Genomic DNA, 20072 nt, shown 5'->3' on the forward strand with positions numbered 1-20072 from the left:
AATTACTTCAGGCCCTCAAGAGCCAAGCCACAGAAAGAACCTGCTTTTTTGGAGGGAAGTGAAAAGGGCTGTGATGCAAACCCCTTTGACAGACCTCTCTGACCTAATATTACCTTCCTTCTTACTGTACAGTGTTATTTCAGAGAATCTACTCCTTTTGCAGGATCACAGCCAGCACAAGGTAAGGGGCAGGCTTCTCAGCAGAGGCAGTATACACTCAGGGTCCCCAGCAGAGATGCCCTAAAGGATACCCCAAGGGAGAACTTACCCCCTGAGGAGTGGCATTTTCTAGGCAAGAGGAAGGTGTACGGCCGCTGCTTGTACGTCAGGTCAAACAAATAGACCTAGAGTGCAGGGGTCAAGAAAAGAATGGACGCTGTGAGGCAAGAATGTGGCTGGACTGTAAGCGAGGCTTGGGTGGCTCCCAGGAACACAGCTGATTGTTGAGCAGGGAACCATCAAGCGAGGGAGAAGGGGTGTTTCTATGGAGCAAACCTCAGGCAGGAAAATCTCGCCAGTTCCTGGCCCTTAGGGTGGATGGCTTGAAATACTGTCATTACTTCGAATCACATGTTTATTAGGTCGACACAAGGTCCTCAGAGGTCTCATGTTATAGATGGGAAAACTGAAGCCTCAGACCAGAGAGGCAATTTGACCAAAGTAACACTGCTAGTTACTTCCCTCAGTAAATATTAGCTATTATTACTTACTATTTATTGAATTCTTACTTTGCTCCAGGACCTCTGCTAAGTGTTTTATATGGCTTTTTTTCATTTCATCCTAGAAACCCCCCCACGAAAAGGTACTATTATCATCACCCCCTGAACAGATGAAGAAATGTAGGCTCAGAGTTTAATTAATTTATCCAGGGCCATAAAAGCAGCGGGTGGCACAGTCAGGACCCAAAACCGAGTCTGTCTGGCTCCGAACCACTCTGCTAGACTGCCTCACCACTCATCTTTATGCTACCTTTAAGTCAGGTGATGGCTAAGCAATCTGAAGTCAGAGCCCTCTTCTGAACTCAAGGGCTCACCTAGTCTCCATCCCATTTCTCTTGTGTCACACCTAGACGTTAAATGTCATCAACGGTTTCACTTGCCATGTCGCTCCCATCAGCCTAGGATGGATCATATTTCACATTTGTTTCCCTCGTGTTTATGATAATGCTACCCCCAGAGTAAGTACTCAGTGACTTTGTAGAGTAAATGAATTTTTGCAAGGCTTACTAAATACCCTGACTGAGAGATTGTAAACAGAAAGGTTAGCAACCTGCCGTTATCAAAGAACACTTCCCAAAGCTGGCCCTAAACTGCAGCCTGGCTGCATGCTCTGAGCCCCAGGATTTCCTCCTAGAAAAATAGCAGATGAAGAAACCAAGGTTCAGGAAAATGAAGAGAGTTGTTCAAAGTCACAGTATACAGCTAGTAAACAAAAGGCCAGCATCTGAAGACAAGTCTGTCAGTTCTAAACCTTACACTCAAGGCCAGGGCACCTCTCTGGGAATTCCAAAGATGCCATGGCACTTCCACATTTCACAGTAACACAATGAGGCTTCTTGTTTGCCTCATGGTAGGGGATGTGGGGTACACAGCCCTGGCTGCTGGATATGAGGGTGGGAGGGGGAAGGGCAGAGCCACGTTGGGCAGTCGTCCATACCTGCTCTCCCCCCATGTTGACCAGCAGCTCTGTGCCATTGGGGCTGAAGGTCACATAGGTGGCGACCAGCACTCTCAGACGGTTGTTGTAGTCGGGCAGCTTCACTGGCAGGTGACCTGCAGGGAACAGCCCTGTTACCCTAGCGTGAGGCTTCCAATCCCTCCCAGAAGGGGCAGGGAGTTGTGAGAAGTCAACCATATCAATGATGATAGCCATCATCTTCATCAGAAAAGCAACTACAAGTGCTGAGCCCTTACTATATGAACTGGGCCAACTATGTTACATGCTTTATCTCATTGAGTCATTACAACCCCGTTTTACAGAAAAGAAATTAAGACTCCTCAAGGGTACGTAATTTACCAAAGGTTATATGACAGCTGGTTACTGACAGTCAGCATCAAAGCCCAGGTCTGTCTGATTCGAAACCCCTTGCTCTTGGTCACCATGCCAGGCTGCCTCCTTGCACTGCCCCACAGACAATCAGCACCCTGCCAAGAGTTTAGGGTCAGAGTTGGACTGAGCCCTACCTGCTACGTAATACTGGGCTGCACCATCCGGAAGGGGCTTCTGCCGGTCACAGAAGGTGTGCACACCTGCTGAAGGGCTCTGCTTCATGCTTTTTCTGGTGGGAAGGCAAACCATATAGGTTATAATGCCTAACACTACTCCTGGCTGGACCATACCACACTTCCTGGAGAAAAACCCAAGTGTATATCCCTGGAGAGATACAGGAGGAGGTACCTTTCTGCCTTATCTCAGCACCCCCAAAGGTCCACCAACTAGACAGCTGTGGACACATACATTACAGTGCTTTATAAGTAGGTCCTGCTGACTTGTCTTGGTTCATGGCCACCCTATTACTCCCATTTTACAGATGAGGAAGCTAGAAGCTCAAGTCATGCAGTGTGTGAAGAGCAATAGTGGTCACCCAAATCCACAAATGAAAGTAATGCAGGCCAGAAGTTTCTGCACTTGTCCCAGGAGTCCACTGAAAACCCAGGCTGGCAGAGCTGCTCAGGTCTGGGACTTCTGTGGAGATTCTGAGTATATTCTACTTTTGTTTAAAAAAAAAAAAAAGAATAAAGTGGAGTTATATGTACAAATAAAGGAATTACATGTATAAGATTATAACTCTGTAAATACACTCATAGTGAAAGAACAAGCAGAAAATACTATATACAGTGATTTCTTTCAGGTAATGGAGTATGGGTAATTTCTTTAATATACTTATCATATTTTCCAAAATAAGCATGGATTAAGTTTTTTAAAAAAGAATCACAGGGCTTCCCTGGTGGTGCAGTGGTTGAGAGTCCGCCTGCCGATGCAGGGGACACGGGTTCGTGCCCTGATCCAGGAAGATCCCTCATGCCGCGGAGCGTTTAGGCCCGTGAGCCATGGCCGCTGAGCCTGCGCGTCCGGAGCCTGTGCTCCGCAACGGGAGAGGCCGCAACAGTGAGAGGCCCACGTACCGCAAAAAAAAAAAAAATCACAGAATTAAAAAACCCACCTCAGGGCTTCCCTGGTGGCACAGTGGTTAAGAATCTGCCTGCCAATGCAGGGGACATGGGTTGGAGCCCTGGTCCGGGAAGATCCCACATGCCGCGAAGCAACTAAGCCCGTACACCACAACTACTGAGCCTGTGCTCTAGAGCCCACGAGCCGCAACTACTGAGCCCACGTACCACAACTACTGAAGCCCGCGCGCCTAGAGCCTGTGCTCCGCAACAAGAGAAGTCACCGCAATAAGCCCGCGCACCGTAATGAAGAGTAGCCCCCGCTCATTGCAACTAAAGAAAGCCCGCACGCAGCAACAAAGACCCAATGCAGCCACAGATAAATAAAAAAAATAGATACAACATTAAAGAAATAAAAAATGTAAAAAAAAAGTAAAAACAACCCACCTCAAAAAAGAAGAGGGCCTGGCAATGAGGGAAAGGGACAGCAGGTTCCAGGTTCCCTTGCCCACGGGAGGCCGTGCTATTCATACCTGTGGTTATGGATCATGCGAATGTCATAGAGCCTCACAAAGGGCCCACTGGCCCCCACTGCCAGGCAGTTGTTGTCCTGGGGGTTGACGGTGAGGCACTTGGCCTCCACCAGCTGGCCACAGTACTCTGTCAGGTCAATCAGCACCTCCGAGTGTTTGCTGTTCTCCCGAAGGTCATACTGGCTGTGAGAGAGGACACAGTTAGGGGATCGGGGGTTGTGTCTGTGGGTGGAAGGCAGGGGAGAAGCCAAGGCCCAAATGCAAAGGAATTGGGAGTGGCTTTGAACCTGTTTGTAAATAATAAGAATGTCAAAAACTACTCTCATTTCTTGAGTGTCCACTGTGTGCCAGGCACCTGTAGTAGGCTTCACACACATTCTGTTTTATTCTAACATAACTCTTTAACGTAGATACTACTAAACCCTTTATTTTTTTTAACAGATATCAATATTATTGTTACTAAGTACTATTACTACTGACTACTAACACTTAGTGAGAAATTGATTTGTGTCCAGTATTGTTCCCAAGTGTTATAAATGTATTATCTAATTAAATTCTCACACCATCCCTAGGTACCCCTAGAAGTTCAAAGAAGCTAAATAACTTGCCTGGATGACACTGCAGTAAGTGCAGCGCTGAGATAGTGCAGAGCTGGAAAGACTGCATTTTAACCGCTCTGCTCTACTCTTTGATTAAGAATAATTCTATTCTTAATCTAGTTTCTTGCAGGAGACGAAAGAAGTATAGAGGTGACAGAAAAGAAAATCTGGAGATCATCTAAGAGCTACCTAGAAACACCAACTGCCAGGACAAGCCCAAGTCCCATCCGGGTGGTGAAGGTCATGCCAAAACATGCACCCAGCGTCAGCACACTCCTACTGGGGAACTGCTTTGATGCTGGGACACAGGCACATCCAGAGAATGGCAAGGGCATCATTCATGTGCTCATCCACCTCTGCCTAAACATCTCCAATAATTTCTTCATTGTTCACTTATCTTTCTAAGCCATCCTCACCAGATTGCTCTTCCCAAAATATTGTTTCTGTTACATCACTTTCTTGCTCAAAAAACTGCAGATTCCTCAATACTTTTAGCATGAGTTTCCTCTTTGTTTACTTCTATCAAAGTACTCAGTCTGATTTTCAAGACATGATTTCACATACCTCTCCAACCTTGCTCCTCAGTTTTCAAAGTGTGGGTCAGTTACAGCCTCAGAACTGTGTCCTGTATGTGGCACGTTTGCCCATGCCTTCACAAACTCTGCTCAAGCTGGGGAGTCCACTCTGCTTTTCCTTGCCCATCCAAATCCTGTCTATTCTGGAAGGCCGGCTTGTGTTCACCTTCTACTAGGACTCCTCCCCTGACTGTGCCTGCCCCTAAGTGCTTAGGCTCCTGCCCCATGCCCTAGGTGCTTAGCCTCTACCTGCTGCCCTGGCACAGTCTAGTCAGTCAGGGTCAACCAGCACAACAAAGAGTCGGACCCGCCGCCGACCAAGTGCGTTCTGTCTGCTAAGTACTGTGCTAAAGTTTTACGAGCACTATCTCAATTTTAATGCTCGGGCCAACAAAAGAGATATTATGATAATTCCCATTTTATAGATGAGGAATCTGGGGTCTGGGGGGTGAAGTGATTTGCCCCAGACACTGTGTGACAGAGGGAGGACTTGACCTGATCTGAGTTCTAGTTCATGCATGACTTTGACATCCCTCCTCCTCTGTAACAGGGAAGAGGGCACAAAGTCCCATAGTATCTCAAGGAAGGCAATTAAAGCAGATTGCGGAGATAAGGAAAAAGTTCAAAGGTTATATCTGAAGAAAGGAGTTAAAGAAAGGCAATGAGACCATTTTAAGAAGAAGGGAAGTAGAGGCAAAGGTGTGACGATATAGGCCAGTGAAAAGGGTGAGAGTCCACTTAACCATTTCTGGCTGGCTATCCCCCTCCCAGGAATATGCCCATGGAGCGACTGTTCAAGGGAAATGTATCAAGTGCCTCTATGTGCCAGGTATTGTGCTGGGCTCTAGGAACACAACCAAGGACAAGAAAGACATGGACAAGATGGACAAGATGGACAAAATGCTGAGGGAGTTTACTACTCAGTGAGGGACACAGACAAAAAAGTAAACCATCAAGTAAATAAAATAAAAGAACTATAGAGGGTGATTAGAGTTATAGGGGATACAATTAGGGCACAGAGACAAAGAACAATGGTGGGGGGTCTATTTTAGATAGGATGGTCAGAGAAGGTGCTTCTCGGGAGGTGACTTTTAAGCTGCCTCCTTAGGGTAAGAAAGAGTTGAGAAAGAGCTGGGACTGAGAAAAACAGTCAGAGGGAACAGCAATTATGAAAGTCCAGAGGAGGCAGACTGTGCATCTGAGATGACGAGAAAGCCAGTGGGCTTGAATGTTGCTCAGGAGAGGGTAAGAAGTGGGGAAGGTGAAGAATAGGGTAAGTAAATCAGTGGAGTTTGTTCATTGATAACTGTGCTGTGCAGACAAATGAGGCTGGAACTCTGTTGGAGGGAAGGAGCCAGGCCTGTGGAAGGAAGCAGTAGGGCAGATAGGATGGGGGAACTGACATGGAGTGGGAGCCGGGGAGGCACAGGCCCCACTCCCTGCCTCAGGCCCTCACCGGATAAGCCCATCCTCAGCAGCGCTCCAGAATGTGTTGGGCCACATGGGCGCCGTGGCGATGCGTTTCACCCGGTTTGTGTGGTCTCCAAACATGTGGATCGTCTCCTTTACTGTCAGGTCGTGGACATGCACCTTGGAGTCAGCTGCCCCTGTGATCAAGATGCGGTCCCCAGCGTGAGGCAGGAACTGCTTGGGAGAAATTGAAGAAGAGGTTGGCAGGTGGTGGGGCTAGGCCATGGAAGGAGACTAGCCTGGATGTTAGCACCTATTTTTTCCCTCTCCATATCAGATAAGAGAACGAGCCCATCCAAGACAATCCACCAAGAAAACTTTGGATCTTGAGCATCAGCCTGTAGGCCTAAAGGTCAAAATCAGGATGTACACCTTTATTTTGCCAGAGTGGTACTGACCTATGCCAAGCTGGACTACCTAAGGAACTCTCTTCCTCTGATTCTTCCCCAGGTAAGAGCTGAATGGATGATAATCATAGCTGTTACCACTTACTAAGCACTTACCATGTGCTAGACATCAAGCAGGTAATTTATCTTATTATTTTTAAAATTTATCTTATTAATACTTACAATAACCCCATTAAAAATTGAGGTTCGGCACTAGCATTCAGTAGGACTGTCAATTCAAACTCAAGTCTTTCTGACTCCTATATGCCTCATGATGGCTATTTAATAACCTGGGGGTTAAGTAATAAATTAGTCTTGAAATGAAAAGGACTTTCAGTGTTATAAGGGAGTGGGTGTTTTAAATTGGTTCAAATATTTCTGGAGAACAATCTGGCAATAGGTAAGAAACATAAAAACTATTTCTATCTTTTGACCTAAAACTTCCACTTCTGAGAAATAATTCTAAAAGAAAAAAGGGACCTATGCAGAAATGCTCCAAGTAGCACTCCTTATAATGGCAAATGCTGGAAATAGCTCAAAAGTCAGAACTTGGGGAAGGGCTGAGCATCAAAAGAATACATCTTGGGCTTCCCTGGTGGCGCAGTGGTTGAGAGTCCGCCTGCCGATGCAGGGAACGCGGGTTCGTGCCCCAGTCCGGGAAGATCCCACATACTGTGGAGCGGCTGGGCCCGTGAGCCACGGCCGCTGAGCCTGCGCGTGCGGAGCCTGTGCTCTGCAACAGGAGAGGCCACAACAGTGAGAGGCCCGCGTAACGCAAAAAAAAAAAAAAATCTTTATGTGGCCATTATTCAAAAGGACAACCCCATCATTCTGATGAAGTTGAGAACAAAATATTCCAGATCACATATGGCAAGGTCAAAATAGCCACAAACATAACTTTGATTAATAATTTTTAAAACGTGTACAGTTCTATCACCTAGTGTTGAGGAAGAGAAATATTCGGGTGTGGTGTTAGTTGAGTTCTTCTCTTCTTTCTTAAGTTTGAAAGATTGAATTATCTTTTTTTCTTAGTTGAAAAGTTTCTCCCAACCCACAACAAGGCTGAATGGGTGCTGGGGTCTGGGCGGGTGGGAGAGAGGATGTTGACATTTTCCTGCATTTAAGTAGCTAAAGCTCCACTTGACTTTAACAATTCACTCTTTCCACATGCACTTCTCTAATAGCTCACCAGCATAAGGGCTAGATGAAACAGATGTAATTTGATCATTTTTAGGGACAACTAGTAGTCTTTAATCCTGGCTGGAGACAACATATACCCCACGCACAATAGAAATAAACAGGAGAACCCTTGGGAAGAGCTTGTGGCCACTGCCATACTCGTTCCACACTATATATGCCACCAGGGGGAGCTCGTGGGTTAAATAAATAGATCTATGTTGTTTTACTACCGGAAGAGAGAGGAACCCTTTTCTATACCTTTTTATAACAGAAGAGGAGGCTGAGAGTCTGTGAATATAAGTGTCTTGCCCAAGGTCTTACTATTAGGGAGTATCAAGGTCATTGTCCAATTCTGGTCTCTGAACTCAACATTTTGTGTTCTATGATGCCAAACTGATAGCTTAGGTCCCTTCCCCAGATCTGACCCCACAGATTTAAACTGGACCTAACACTTTTCAGGGGAGGAAAGCAGTCTCTGTTCATCATGTAAGAGGTGAATCAGCATTGTTCTGTCTCTCAAATCACAGAAATTCATCTCGGATTGGTCCCTGGAACAGGAGATGAGAATCAGAGCTTAGGAAAGAAGCTCTGATTAGTGAAATAAGTTGGTTTTGAGCTCTTGAATCTATCTTCTTCTTCAAGTATCTTGTAATTCATCTTGATATTAATTAGGAAAATATTTCTTAGATTAGTGAGGCTTTCCAAAGGACAGCCTCACTCTCACATACATCCATTACAGAATTTCAGAGCTGGAAAGTCCTTAAAGGTCATTTCCTTCAGCCTTCAACCTAGCAGATGAAAGTTCCCAGTGAGGAATACCTCAGTGCTAGGACATTTACTACATCCTCAGAAGGCCCATTTTACCTTTTTCAAATATCTCTAAGCATTAGAAAATTCTTTCCTTCATCAGGCCTACATTTGCTTCTGAAAACTTAACAGTCACTATTCCTAGGTCTGTTCTCTGGGACTGAGAGGCACAAGTTTCATGTCACTTCCACATAACAGGTCTTCAGAGGTCTGAAGTCCTTTAAGTCCCCTGCCTCCCCTCTTCTCAGCTCAACTCCCCTCGACCGAAAATCAGAGACTCATTTCCTATGAAAAGTAGAACAGGGCTTCCCTGGTGGCGCAGTGGTTGAGAGTCCGCTTGCCGATGCAGGAGACATGGGTTCGTGCCCCGGTCCGGGAAGATCCCACATGCCGCAGAGCGGCTGGGCCTGTGAGCCAGGGCCGCTGAGCCTGCGTGTCCGGAGCCTGTGCTCCGCAATGGGAGAGCCCACAGCAGTGAGAGGAACGCGTACGGGAAAAAAAAAAAAAAAGTAGAACAGCTAAAATCACCTGTGACAGGTGCTTTTTAAATCAATCATCTCATTGAAATGTAACATCAATGCTGTGGATTGCTACTTCCTTTTTTAGTTAAATTATTTATTTACTCATTTATTCATGAATGTGGGGGATTTTCCTTAGCTACTTCCTATTTACAGATGGGTAAACAGGCCCAGAGGGGTCAGGTGATTTTCCCAGTTCACACAGCTTCCAAGGAGCAGATAAGGGAGTCAAACACAAGTCTGCCTGCTACTGAAGTTCATGCTCAGAACCATACCTCCCATCATCACTACTCACATAAGTATAAATTCATTTGGAGCTGGCCTCTTGGCTCTAAGAGAAGAAGCAGAGCATGGAAAAGAGATGGAATTTCAGGAATCACCAGCAGATGCTCAGATCACAAAGATGTCTGTGATCCCAGGGTATACACAGGACACACACATGCAAACACAACCATGTGCACAGCCCAGTCACACCATTCACTTGCTTTTTGGCTTATCTTGCTCACCTTGACAGAAAAGATATTTGCAGTGTGTCCTGTGTGCATGGAAAGCAGCTTCTTATGGTGCAGCGGGTCCCACACAATCGTGTGCTGGTCATCAGAACCAGAGGCCAGCAAGCTGCAAGTAGAGAGAAAGAACAGTTCTGACCTCTCCTCAATTTCCTAGGCCCCCCTTCCTCTATCCCATGTTTCCCAGTTGATAAGGACTTAGGCTACACGGAACTTGAAGAACAGTAGATGTCACAGAATATAAGGTTATCTTGTAAACAGTGATTGATTCTCTTCTATTTTGTCCTGAGGATTTCTCATCATTCCTTAAATGCAATAGCTTATCAAAAAAACAGAGTTTGGAAGGTCATTCAACTTTCCATCTATCTGGGATTCATTGTTTAACTGTGTATTGATAATGATGAACTAAACTTAAGTACATAGCAGAGAGCAGCAGTCTCCTCTCTTGGGTCCACTCTTTTCCTTAGATCTACAAAGAGGAAGGAAAGTCTCCTTCTCCCAAACTCCCCATACCATTCTCCAGTACCCCCTAGGTGTCGGAACTCATACTTACTCTCCTTTCTCATTCCACTCCAGACAGTTGACACATCCTGAGTGGCCCTGGGGGAGCAAATGGAGAGGGACAAGAAGAGAGCCAATTAGAGGTTCTCCTGGATAACTCAACATCAAGAAGTGGAAGTGAACAGGTAAAACAGCCTTTCCGTCATCAGTGTTTTCCAGGCGTACGTGAGTGATCAGGATTGAATTAAACTGCCTGGCATTTTACAATATATAAAGTACCTTCATATTCATGACCTCACTGGATACTGAATCCCTCTGAGCCATAAAGGGCAGATTTCATTGATCCTATTTTGCAGAAAAGTAAATTGAAGTTCAGATAATAGTAGTAGAAGTTATATCCAAACAAATTTCTGCTCCTACCACTAGAGGGGACATGTCAACAGTCCCTTCAAGGGACACCCCCTCAGCCACAGAAAATCTGGCAGAGAAGCAACTGACTGAAAGGCAGCCGATTAGCTAGAAGGCTGATCTTCCATTCATTTGGCACATATTTAATTCATCGAGCACTTACTGCATGCCAGGTACTGTTCAGATGCTGGGGGCAGAGCAGTATACAAAATAGATCTTGTATTTAGATCTTCTGCAGCTTACTTCCAAGTAGGTGGAGCCTGGTATAGTGAGGTAAATTAAGCTTGGGGATTTGAATTGAGAGACACGGAGAAGTGAGGCAGTTAATGACAGATGCTGAAGTTGAAAGCATGTGCAGAGAGAAGTCATGGCGAAGCTAGAATTAAGAGAAAACAGAATCCATGGAAAGCAGAAGCTATGAAGTGGCAGAAACAAGTCTTACATGGGAGAAGGAGAGAACAAGTCACTTCCATTCCTACACTCTGTTCTTTCTTTCCCCCACCCTCCCTCATTCCTAATGGCACCTTGATTTTCATTTCATTATCTGTCCAGCCCAAATCAGACCATGTGTAAGTTCACTGTCCTTTCCACAGTGGTAGGTTCAGGAACTTAGATCTAAGCCAAATTGGACACGGCATTCACTTGGACACAGGTACTGGCTCAGAAATGAGCCCGTGACCCCAATCGGATGCAAGGGGACCAGTTGATGGGAGTGTGTGGAAAAGGAGTTTTCTCATTTTCAGGAGAGAGTCTATGAAAGGGATGCCTTTCTTTCTCTGGATGCTGGGTGTCCTAATGTGACTCCTGGACTTGTGACCATGAGGGTAGCCAGCCTGAGAGTGAAATAAACAGAGAGAGGAAAGCCCAGTCAAGGGAATCACAGAAAAATGGAGCCAAAGTGACCAGAGTAACCAACCCTGATGCCTATCCTACTCCTGGGCTTCCAGTCAGGAGCCAGTCTGCTAATTATTGTTTAAGGTCACTTGAGTTGGGCTGTTACCTGTGGCCCAGAGCATCCTGATTAACTCATTCTTCAGGTCGCAGTTTATCGGCACTTCCCTCAAGATGCCTTTCCCACCCTGTAAATCTGGGAAGGAGGCACATCCTTCCTGTGGGTTCCTACTGTCACACTGTATTATGGCTCTGTGTCGACATGGTTATTTTGCTTCACCACACTGAGCTGCAGGGAAGTGGCCTCTGTGTACTGTGTTCACTGTATCCCCTAGGCCAGGTACAGTGCCTGGCACGTATCTGCTGCATAATGAACAAGTGAGTCCAGGGGGACTAGTGGGAAGAATCAAGAGAGATGAACAAATCTAATTCCCTGACTCTCTAGGCAGAAGAGGCTTTTCCTCTGCCTTCTCCTTCCTTCTTACCCATTGTCCTATAAAGATTCTCATTTGAGTTGATACTCATTTCTTTCTGGGTTCTGCACTTAAATACCTTATTGACACATTCACTCTGTTCAAATTTGCCAGACCACTTACTGACCTGAGGCCTCTCACTTTCCCACAGCACTTGGTGGAAACCCCACACATGAATCTGGTCACTCTTTCTGGATCGGAATCATTTCTGTCCTCACCCCTCTCATTTTCCTACCAGGCTTTAAATTACTTGTGGCCAGGGCTCACGTCTTCAGCTTGCAACTTCCCAGAGCACCGAGGGCCTTGAATGAGTGCCACTTACTGAGGGTTTATAAAGAGCGAGGCACAGTACCTTGCACTTGTGGTAGGCAGAACAACGGCCCCCTTGCAAACGTCCATGTCCTGATCCTCTGGAACCCATGAATGTGTTATGGTAGGTGGCAAAAGGGACTTTGCAGATGTGATTAAGGTTAAAATCCTTGAGGTGGGGAGATTAGCCTAGATTATCCAGGTGAGCCCAATATAATCACACGAGTCCTTAAAATCAGTGAACCTTGGGACTTCCCTGGCATCCCAGTGGTTAAGACTTTGCATTCCAATGCAGGGGGTGCAGGTTCGATCCTTGGCCAGGGAGCTAAGATCCCACATACCTCGGGGCCAAAAAACCAAAACATAAAACAGAAGCAATATTGTAACAAATTCAATAAAGACTTTAAAAATGGTCCATGTCAAAAAAAAAAAAAAATCAGTGAACCTTTCCTGGCTGCAGAGAGTAGAGAGGTGTAGGTGTGAAAGGGACTTGACATGCTATTGCCAGTTCTGAAGATGGAAGAAGGGGGTCATGTGCAAAGAAATACAGCAATCTCTAGAAAGCGGGAATTGCAAGAAAACGGTTTCTACTCTACAACCTCCAGAAGGAGCGTAGCCCTGTCAAGACTTTAGCCTGGTGAGACCCATGTCAGACTTCCGAGCTACAGAACTGTAAGATAATAAATTTGTGTTGTTTTAAGCCACTAAGTTTGTGGTAGTTTGTTGTGGTAGCAATAGGAAACTAATACAGCATTCTACATCCATTATCTTGTTTAAGAAACAGGTATCGATTCACAGAAAGATAGACAAGATGAAAAGGCAGAGGGCTATGTAACAGATGAAGGAACAAGATAAAACCCCAGAAAAACAACTAAATGAAGTGGAGATAGGCAACCTTCCAGAAAAAGAATTCAGAATAATGATAGTGAAGATGATCCAGGACCTCGGAAAAAGAATGGGGGCAAAGATCGAGAAGATGCAAGAAATGTTCAACAAAGATCTAGAAGAATTAAAAAAACAAACAAACAGAGATGAACAATACAATAACGGAAATGAAAAACACACTAGAAGGAATCAATACCTGCATAACTGAGGCAGAAGAATGGATAAGTGACCTGGAAGACAGAATGGTGGAATTCACTGCTGAGGAACAGAATAAAGAAAAAAGAATGAAAAGAAATAAAGACAGCCTAAGAGACCTCTGGGACAACATTAAATGCAAAAACATTTGCATTACAGGGGACCCAGAAGGAGAAGAGAGAGAGAAAGGACCCAAGAAAACACTGGAAGAAATTATAGTTGAAAACTTCCCTAACATAGGAAAGGAAATAGCCACCAAGTCCAGGAAGCGCAGAGAGTCCCAGGCAGGATAAACCCAAGGAGAAACACACTGAGACACATAGTAATCAAACTGGCAAAAATTAAAGACAAAGAAAAATTATTGAAAGCAGCAAGGGAAAAATGACTCCCATAAGGAGTTCCCAAGGGAACTCCCATATGGTTAACAGCTGATTTCTCAGCAGAAGCTCTACAAGCCAGAAGGGAGTGGCATGATACACTTAAAGTGATGAAAGGGAAGAATCTACAACCAAGATTACCCAGCAAGGATCTCATTCAGATTCGATGCAGAAATCAAAAGCTTTACAGACAAGCAAAAGCTAAGAGAATTCAGCACCACCAAACCAGCTCTACAACAAATGCTAAAGGAACTTCTCAAGTGGGAAACATGAGAGAAGAAAAGGACCTACAAAAACAAACCCAAAACAATTAAGGAAATGATAATAGGAACATACATATCAATAATTACCTTAAACGTGAATGGATTAAATGCTCCAACCAAAAGACACAGGCTTGCTGAATGGATACAAAAACAAGACCCATATATGTGCTGTCTATAAGAGACCCACTTCAGACCTAGGGACACATATAGACTGAAAGTTAGGGCATGGAAAAAGATATTCCATGCAAATGGAAATCAAAAGAAAGCTGGAGTAGCAATACTCATATCAGATAAAATAGACTTTAAAATAAAGGATGTTACAAGAGACAAGGAAGGACAGTACATAATGATCAAGGGATCAATCCTAGAAGAAGATATAACAATTATAAATATATATGCACCCAACATAGGAGCATCTCAATACATAAGGCAACTGCTAACAGCTATAAAAGAGGAAATTGACAGTAAGACAATAATAGTGGGGGACTTGTAACACCTCACTTACACCAATGGACAGACCATCCAAACAGAAAATTAATAAGGAAACACAAGCTTTAAATGACACAATAGACCAGATAGATTTAATTGATATTTATAGGACATTTCATCCAAAAACAGCAGATTACACTTTCTTCTCAAGTGTGCATGGAACATTCTCCAGGAGAGATCACATCTTGAGTCACAAATCAAGCCTCAGTAAATTTAAGAAAATTGAAATCATATCAAGCATCTTTTCTGACCACAACGTTATGAAATTAGAAATCGATTACAGGGAAAAAAATGTAAAAAACACAAACACATAGAGGCTAACCAAGAGATCACTGAAGAAATCAAAGAGGAAATCAGAAAATACCTGCAGACACTGACAATGAAAACACGACAATCCAAAACCTATGGGACGTGGCAAAAGCAGTTCTAAGAGGGAAGTTTATAGCTATACAAGCCCACCTCAAGAAACAAGAAAAACCTCAAATAAACAATCTAACTTTACACCTAAAGGAACTAGAGAAAGAAGAACAAACAAAACTCAAAGTTAGCAGAAGGAAAGAAATCATCAAGATCAGAGCAGAAATAAATGAAATAGAAACAAGAAAACAATAGCAAAGATCAATAAAACTAAAAGCTAGTTCTTTGAGAAGATAAGCAAAATTGATAAACCACTAGCCAGACTCATCAAGAAAAAGAGGGAGAGGACTCAAATCAATAAAATTAGAAATGAAAAAGGAGAAGTTACAACAGACACCACAGAAATACAAAGCATCCTAAGAGACTACTACAAGCAACTCTATGTCAATAAAATGGACAACCTGGAAGAAATGAACAAATTCTTGGAAAAGTATAACCTTCCAAGACTGAACCAGGAAGAAATAGAAAATATGAGCAGACCAATCACAAGTAATGAAATTGAAACTGTGATTAAAAATCTTCCAACAAACAAAAGTCCAGGACCAGATGGCTTCACAGGTGAATTCTATCAAACATTTAGAGAAGAGCTAACATCCATCCTTCTCAAACTCTTCCAAAAAATTGCAGAGAAAAGAACATTCCCAAACTCATTCTATGAGGCCACCATCACCCTGATACCAAAACCAGACAAAGATACTACAAAAAAAGAAAATTACAGACCAATATCACTAATGAATATAGATACAAAAATCCTCAACAAAATACTAGCAAACAGAATCCAACAACAAATTAAAAAGGATCATACACCATGATCAGGTGGGATTTATCCCAGGGAGGCAAGGATTCTTCAATATATGCAAATCAATCAATGTGATACACCACATTAACAAATTGAAGAATAAAAACCATATGATCATCTCAATAGATGCAGAAAAAGCTTTTGAAAAAATTTAACACCCATTTATAATAAAAATTCTCTAGAAAGTGGGCATAGAGGGAACCTATCTCAACATAATAAAGGCCATATACGACAAACCCACAGTAAACATCATTCTCAATGGTGACAAACTGAAAGCATTTCCTCTAAGATCAGGAACAAGACAAGGGTGTCCACTCTCACCACTATTATTCAACATAGTTTTGGAAGTCCTAGCCATGGCAATCAGAGAAGAAAAAGAAAAAAAAGGAATACAAATTGGAAAAGAAGAAATAAAACTGTCACTGTTTGCAGATGACATGATACTATACATAGAGAATCCTAAAGATGTCACCAGAAAACTACCAGAGCTAATCAATGAATTTGGTAAAGTTGCAGGATACAAAATTAATGCACAGAAATCTCTTGCATTCTTATACACTAATGATGAAAAATCTGAAAGAGAAATTAAGGAAGCACTCCCATTTACCACTGCAACAAAAAGAATAAAATACCCAGGAAAAAACCTACCTAAGGAGACAAAAGACCTGTATGCAGAAAACTGTAACACTGATGAAAGAAATTAAAGATGATACCAACAGATGGAGAGATATACCATGTTCTTGGATTGGAAGAATCAATATTGTGAAAATGACTATACTACCCAAAGCAATCTACAGATTCAATGCAATCCCTATCAAATTACCAATGGCATTTTTTACAGAAGTAGAACAAAAAATCTTAAAATTTGTATGGAGACACAAAAGACTCCGGATAGCCAAAGCAGTCTAGAGGGAAAAAAACGGAGCTAGAGGAATCAGACTCCCTGACTTCAGACTATATTACAAAGCTACAATAATCAAGACTATATGGTACTGATGCAAAAACAGAAATATAGATCAATGGAACAAGATAGAAAGCCCAGAGATAAACCCACGCACCTATGGTCAACTAATCTATGACAAAGGAGGCAAGGATATACAATGAAGAAAAGACAGTCTCTTCAATAAATGGCACTGGGAAAACTGGACAGCTACATGTAAAAGAATGAAATTAGAACACTCCCTAACACCATACACAAAAGTAAACTCAAAATGGATTAGAGACCTAAATGTAAGACCAGACACTATAAAACTCTTAGAAGAAAACTTAGGAAGAAGACTCTTTGACATAAATCACAGCAAGATCTATTTTGATCCACCTCCTAGAGTAATGGAAATAAAAACAAAAATAAACAATAGGACCTAATGAAACTTAAAAGCTTTTGCAAAGGAAAACATAAACAAGACGAAAAGAGAACCCTCAAAATGGGAGAAAATACTTGCAAACGAATCAACGGACAAAGGATTAATCTCCAAAATATATAAACAGCTCGTGCAGCTCAAAATTAAAACCTAAACAGATATTTCTCCAAAGAAGACATACAGATGGCCAAGAAGCACATGAAAAGCTGCTCAACAACACTAATTATTAGAGAAATGCAAATCGAAACTACAATGAGGTATCACCTCACACCAGTTAGGATGGGCATCATCAGAAAATGTACAAACAACAGGGGCTTCCCTGGTGGTGCAGTGGTTGAGAATCCGCCTGCCGATGCAGGAGACACGGGTTCATGCCCTGGTCTGGGAAGATCCCACATGCCGCGGAGCAACTAAGCCCGTGAACCATGGCCGCTAGGCCTGCGCATCCGGAGCCTGTGCTCCGCAAAGGGAGAGGCCACAACAGTGAGAGGCCTGCATACCGCAAAAAAAAAAAAAAAAAAAGAAAAGAAAAGAAAATGTACAAACAACAAATGCTGGAGAGAGTGTGGAGAAAAGGGAACCCTCTCGCACTGTTGGTGGGAATGTAAATTAATACAGCCACTATGGAGAACAGTTTGGAAGTTCCTTAAAAAACTAAAAATAGAATTACATATGACCCAGCAATCCTGCTACTTGGCATATACCCAGAGAAAACCATAATTCAAAAAGACACATGCACCCCAATGTTCATTGCAGCACTATTTACAATAGCCAGGTCATGGAAGCAACCTAAATGCCCATCGACAGATGAATGGACAAAGAAGATGTGGTATGTATATACAATGGAATATTACCCAGCCATAAAAAGGAACGAAACTGGATCATTTGTAGAGACATGGATGGATCTAGAGACTGTCATACAGAGTGAAGTAAGTCAGAAAGAGAAAAACAAATATCTCATATTAACGCATATATGTGAAACCTAGAAAAATGGTACAGATGAATCGGTTTGCAGATCAAAAATTGAGACACAGATGTAGAGAACAAACATATGGACACCAAGGGGGGAAAGCGGCAGGGGGTAGGGGTGGTGGTGTGCTGAATTGGGCGATTGGGATTGATATGTATACACTGATGTGTATAAAAGGATGACTAGGGCTTCCCTGGTGGCACAGTGGTTGAGAGTCCGCTTGCCAATGCAGGGGACACGGGTTCGTGCCCCGGTTCGGGAAGATCCCACATGCCGCAGAGCGGCTGGGCCTGTGAGCCATGGCCGCTGAGCCTGTGTGTCCGGAGTCTGTGCTCCGCAACAGGAGAGGCCACAACAGTGAGAGGCCCGCGTACCGCAAAAAAAATATAAATAAATAAAAGAGAAACATTATTAATTAATACAATTTAGGAAACAACAATCTATCAAAAGGTAGGACCTATAGGGAAAAAAATAATAGAAGTCATTCTTGATAGGGGAAAAAGTTGGGACACATTGCATTAAGGGAATAAGAAAAGAGAAGCAAAGAGCTAGGAAGTCTGCCAACCAATGTGTATCCTGGCATAACCCAAAGGACTGGAGATCCTTTTGTCCAGATTTATTCTTTTACAAGAGGAAGCTGGGTCACACATATGAGGCATATGAGGCAGAACTGTAACAGCAATTCTTTTACAAGAGGAAGTTGGGTCACACATATGAGGCAGAATTGTAAAGTGAAAGAACGGTCTGGGTTCAGCTCTAGCTTGGCCTCTTTCTAGGTATACGGACAGTCACTTAAGATTCCCAGAGCCTCAGATATTTCACTGGGAAATGGAGATGATGATAATGTCATCCTGACAAGATCACTGTGGAGATCAAATGATGTCATATATGCAAGGTGCCTAGCACACTTTGGTAAATGTTGGCTCCCATTCGTGGAACTCATCTTCAGGTATCTTCTCTTGCCAACCTCTGTGTGTTCTTCCAGGTCCTACTCTCAAAGACCCCTCCACATGGCCAGAATACTCACAAAGGGTATACATCTTGAACAACTGGACTCCTTCTTATTTACTAACTTTGGGTTATTTCTGCAGCTATTAAATTGCTACCCTAAGCTCTGACCAAACAGACAACTCATTTATTCCACACCTATTATGTATAAGGCACTGGGAGAAAAGGGAATAGACAGTAGAATAAACAAAGACAGGTTCATGTCTATGGTGACATGAGACTAAGGTCTACCATAACAGAAGAAGGGGAGAGGTACCAAAAAATCCCAGAAGACAGGAGCATCAGGCTTTAAGAGCAAGCTTAAACGATCTTTGAGGACATAGTCTAGCTTGGAGACAACTGTGGCCCAGTTTGCATGGACACATGTAAGGGCCCTCTCTTAACTGCAACCCAAACCACATACATGTTTAACATACCCACTGACTTCAGACCTAAACGTTTGTATAATGAAGTTCCACTGAAAAGATCAATGCCAAAGAGCATGAGAGTTAGAGATGTTCAGTGGAACCTCCACAGGAAATGCCAACTCGGAAAGAGAGGAAACAGATGGCCATGTGCTTCTCTATAACTCCCTGACAGTGTGAATATGAGTCTGAGCAAGAAAATTTAGATGAAAATCCAGCAAACATTAATTAAGTATCTACTAAATACCAGTGTAAGTGCTAAGCTGTTGCGTATACTGATTCATTTAAACTTCACAATACACGTGTTTATTAGCATGTGTTGAGATTACATAGTTGTAATACGACAGAATAGAGTGAGTCCTGAAGGCAAATAAAACTCGAGAATTCTTCACTTGCTCTCCATTCACTTAATGATTTGATAGTTATCTTAAAGGCAGAATGATCTGAATACACAGACATCTCCATAAAATCTTTTTGTTGCTTCTTTTTTTTTTGCAGTACGTGGGCCTCTCACTGTTGTTGCCTCTCCTGTTGAGGAGCACAGGCTCCAGAGGCGCAGGGCCAGCGGCCATGGCTCACGGGCCCAGCCTCTCCGCAGCATGTGGGATCTTCCTGGACCAGGGCACGAACCCATGT

The 20072-nt window shown here is 43.3% G+C and overlaps 1 protein-coding gene across 4 annotated transcripts in view; it reads right to left on the bottom strand.

Moving 5' to 3' along the window:
• The window catches only part of WDTC1 (WD and tetratricopeptide repeats 1), a 69300-nt gene that overhangs the window by 10857 nt on the left and 38371 nt on the right, over positions 1-20072 (bottom strand). For 3 of the 4 annotated variants that reach the window (XM_059070298.2, XM_059070318.2, XM_067014045.1), the window contains 7 exons: positions 10240-10286; positions 9684-9795; positions 6274-6461; positions 3644-3826; positions 2184-2278; positions 1657-1772; positions 269-344 (listed from right to left, as the gene is read on the bottom strand). In XM_059070298.2, coding sequence (XP_058926281.1) covers positions 269-344; positions 1657-1772; positions 2184-2278; positions 3644-3826; positions 6274-6461; positions 9684-9795; positions 10240-10286 — 817 coding nt within the window. Of the gene's footprint in view, positions 1-268; positions 345-1656; positions 1773-2183; positions 2279-3643; positions 3827-6273; positions 6465-9683; positions 9796-10239; positions 10287-20072 lie in introns of all 4 variants that reach the window. The other variant, XM_067014035.1, reaches the window with a different exon arrangement.

Source organism: Kogia breviceps, chromosome 1 (assembly GCF_026419965.1).
Source record: "Kogia breviceps isolate mKogBre1 chromosome 1, mKogBre1 haplotype 1, whole genome shotgun sequence".
Classification (NCBI taxonomy): Eukaryota; Metazoa; Chordata; class Mammalia; order Artiodactyla; family Physeteridae; genus Kogia; species Kogia breviceps.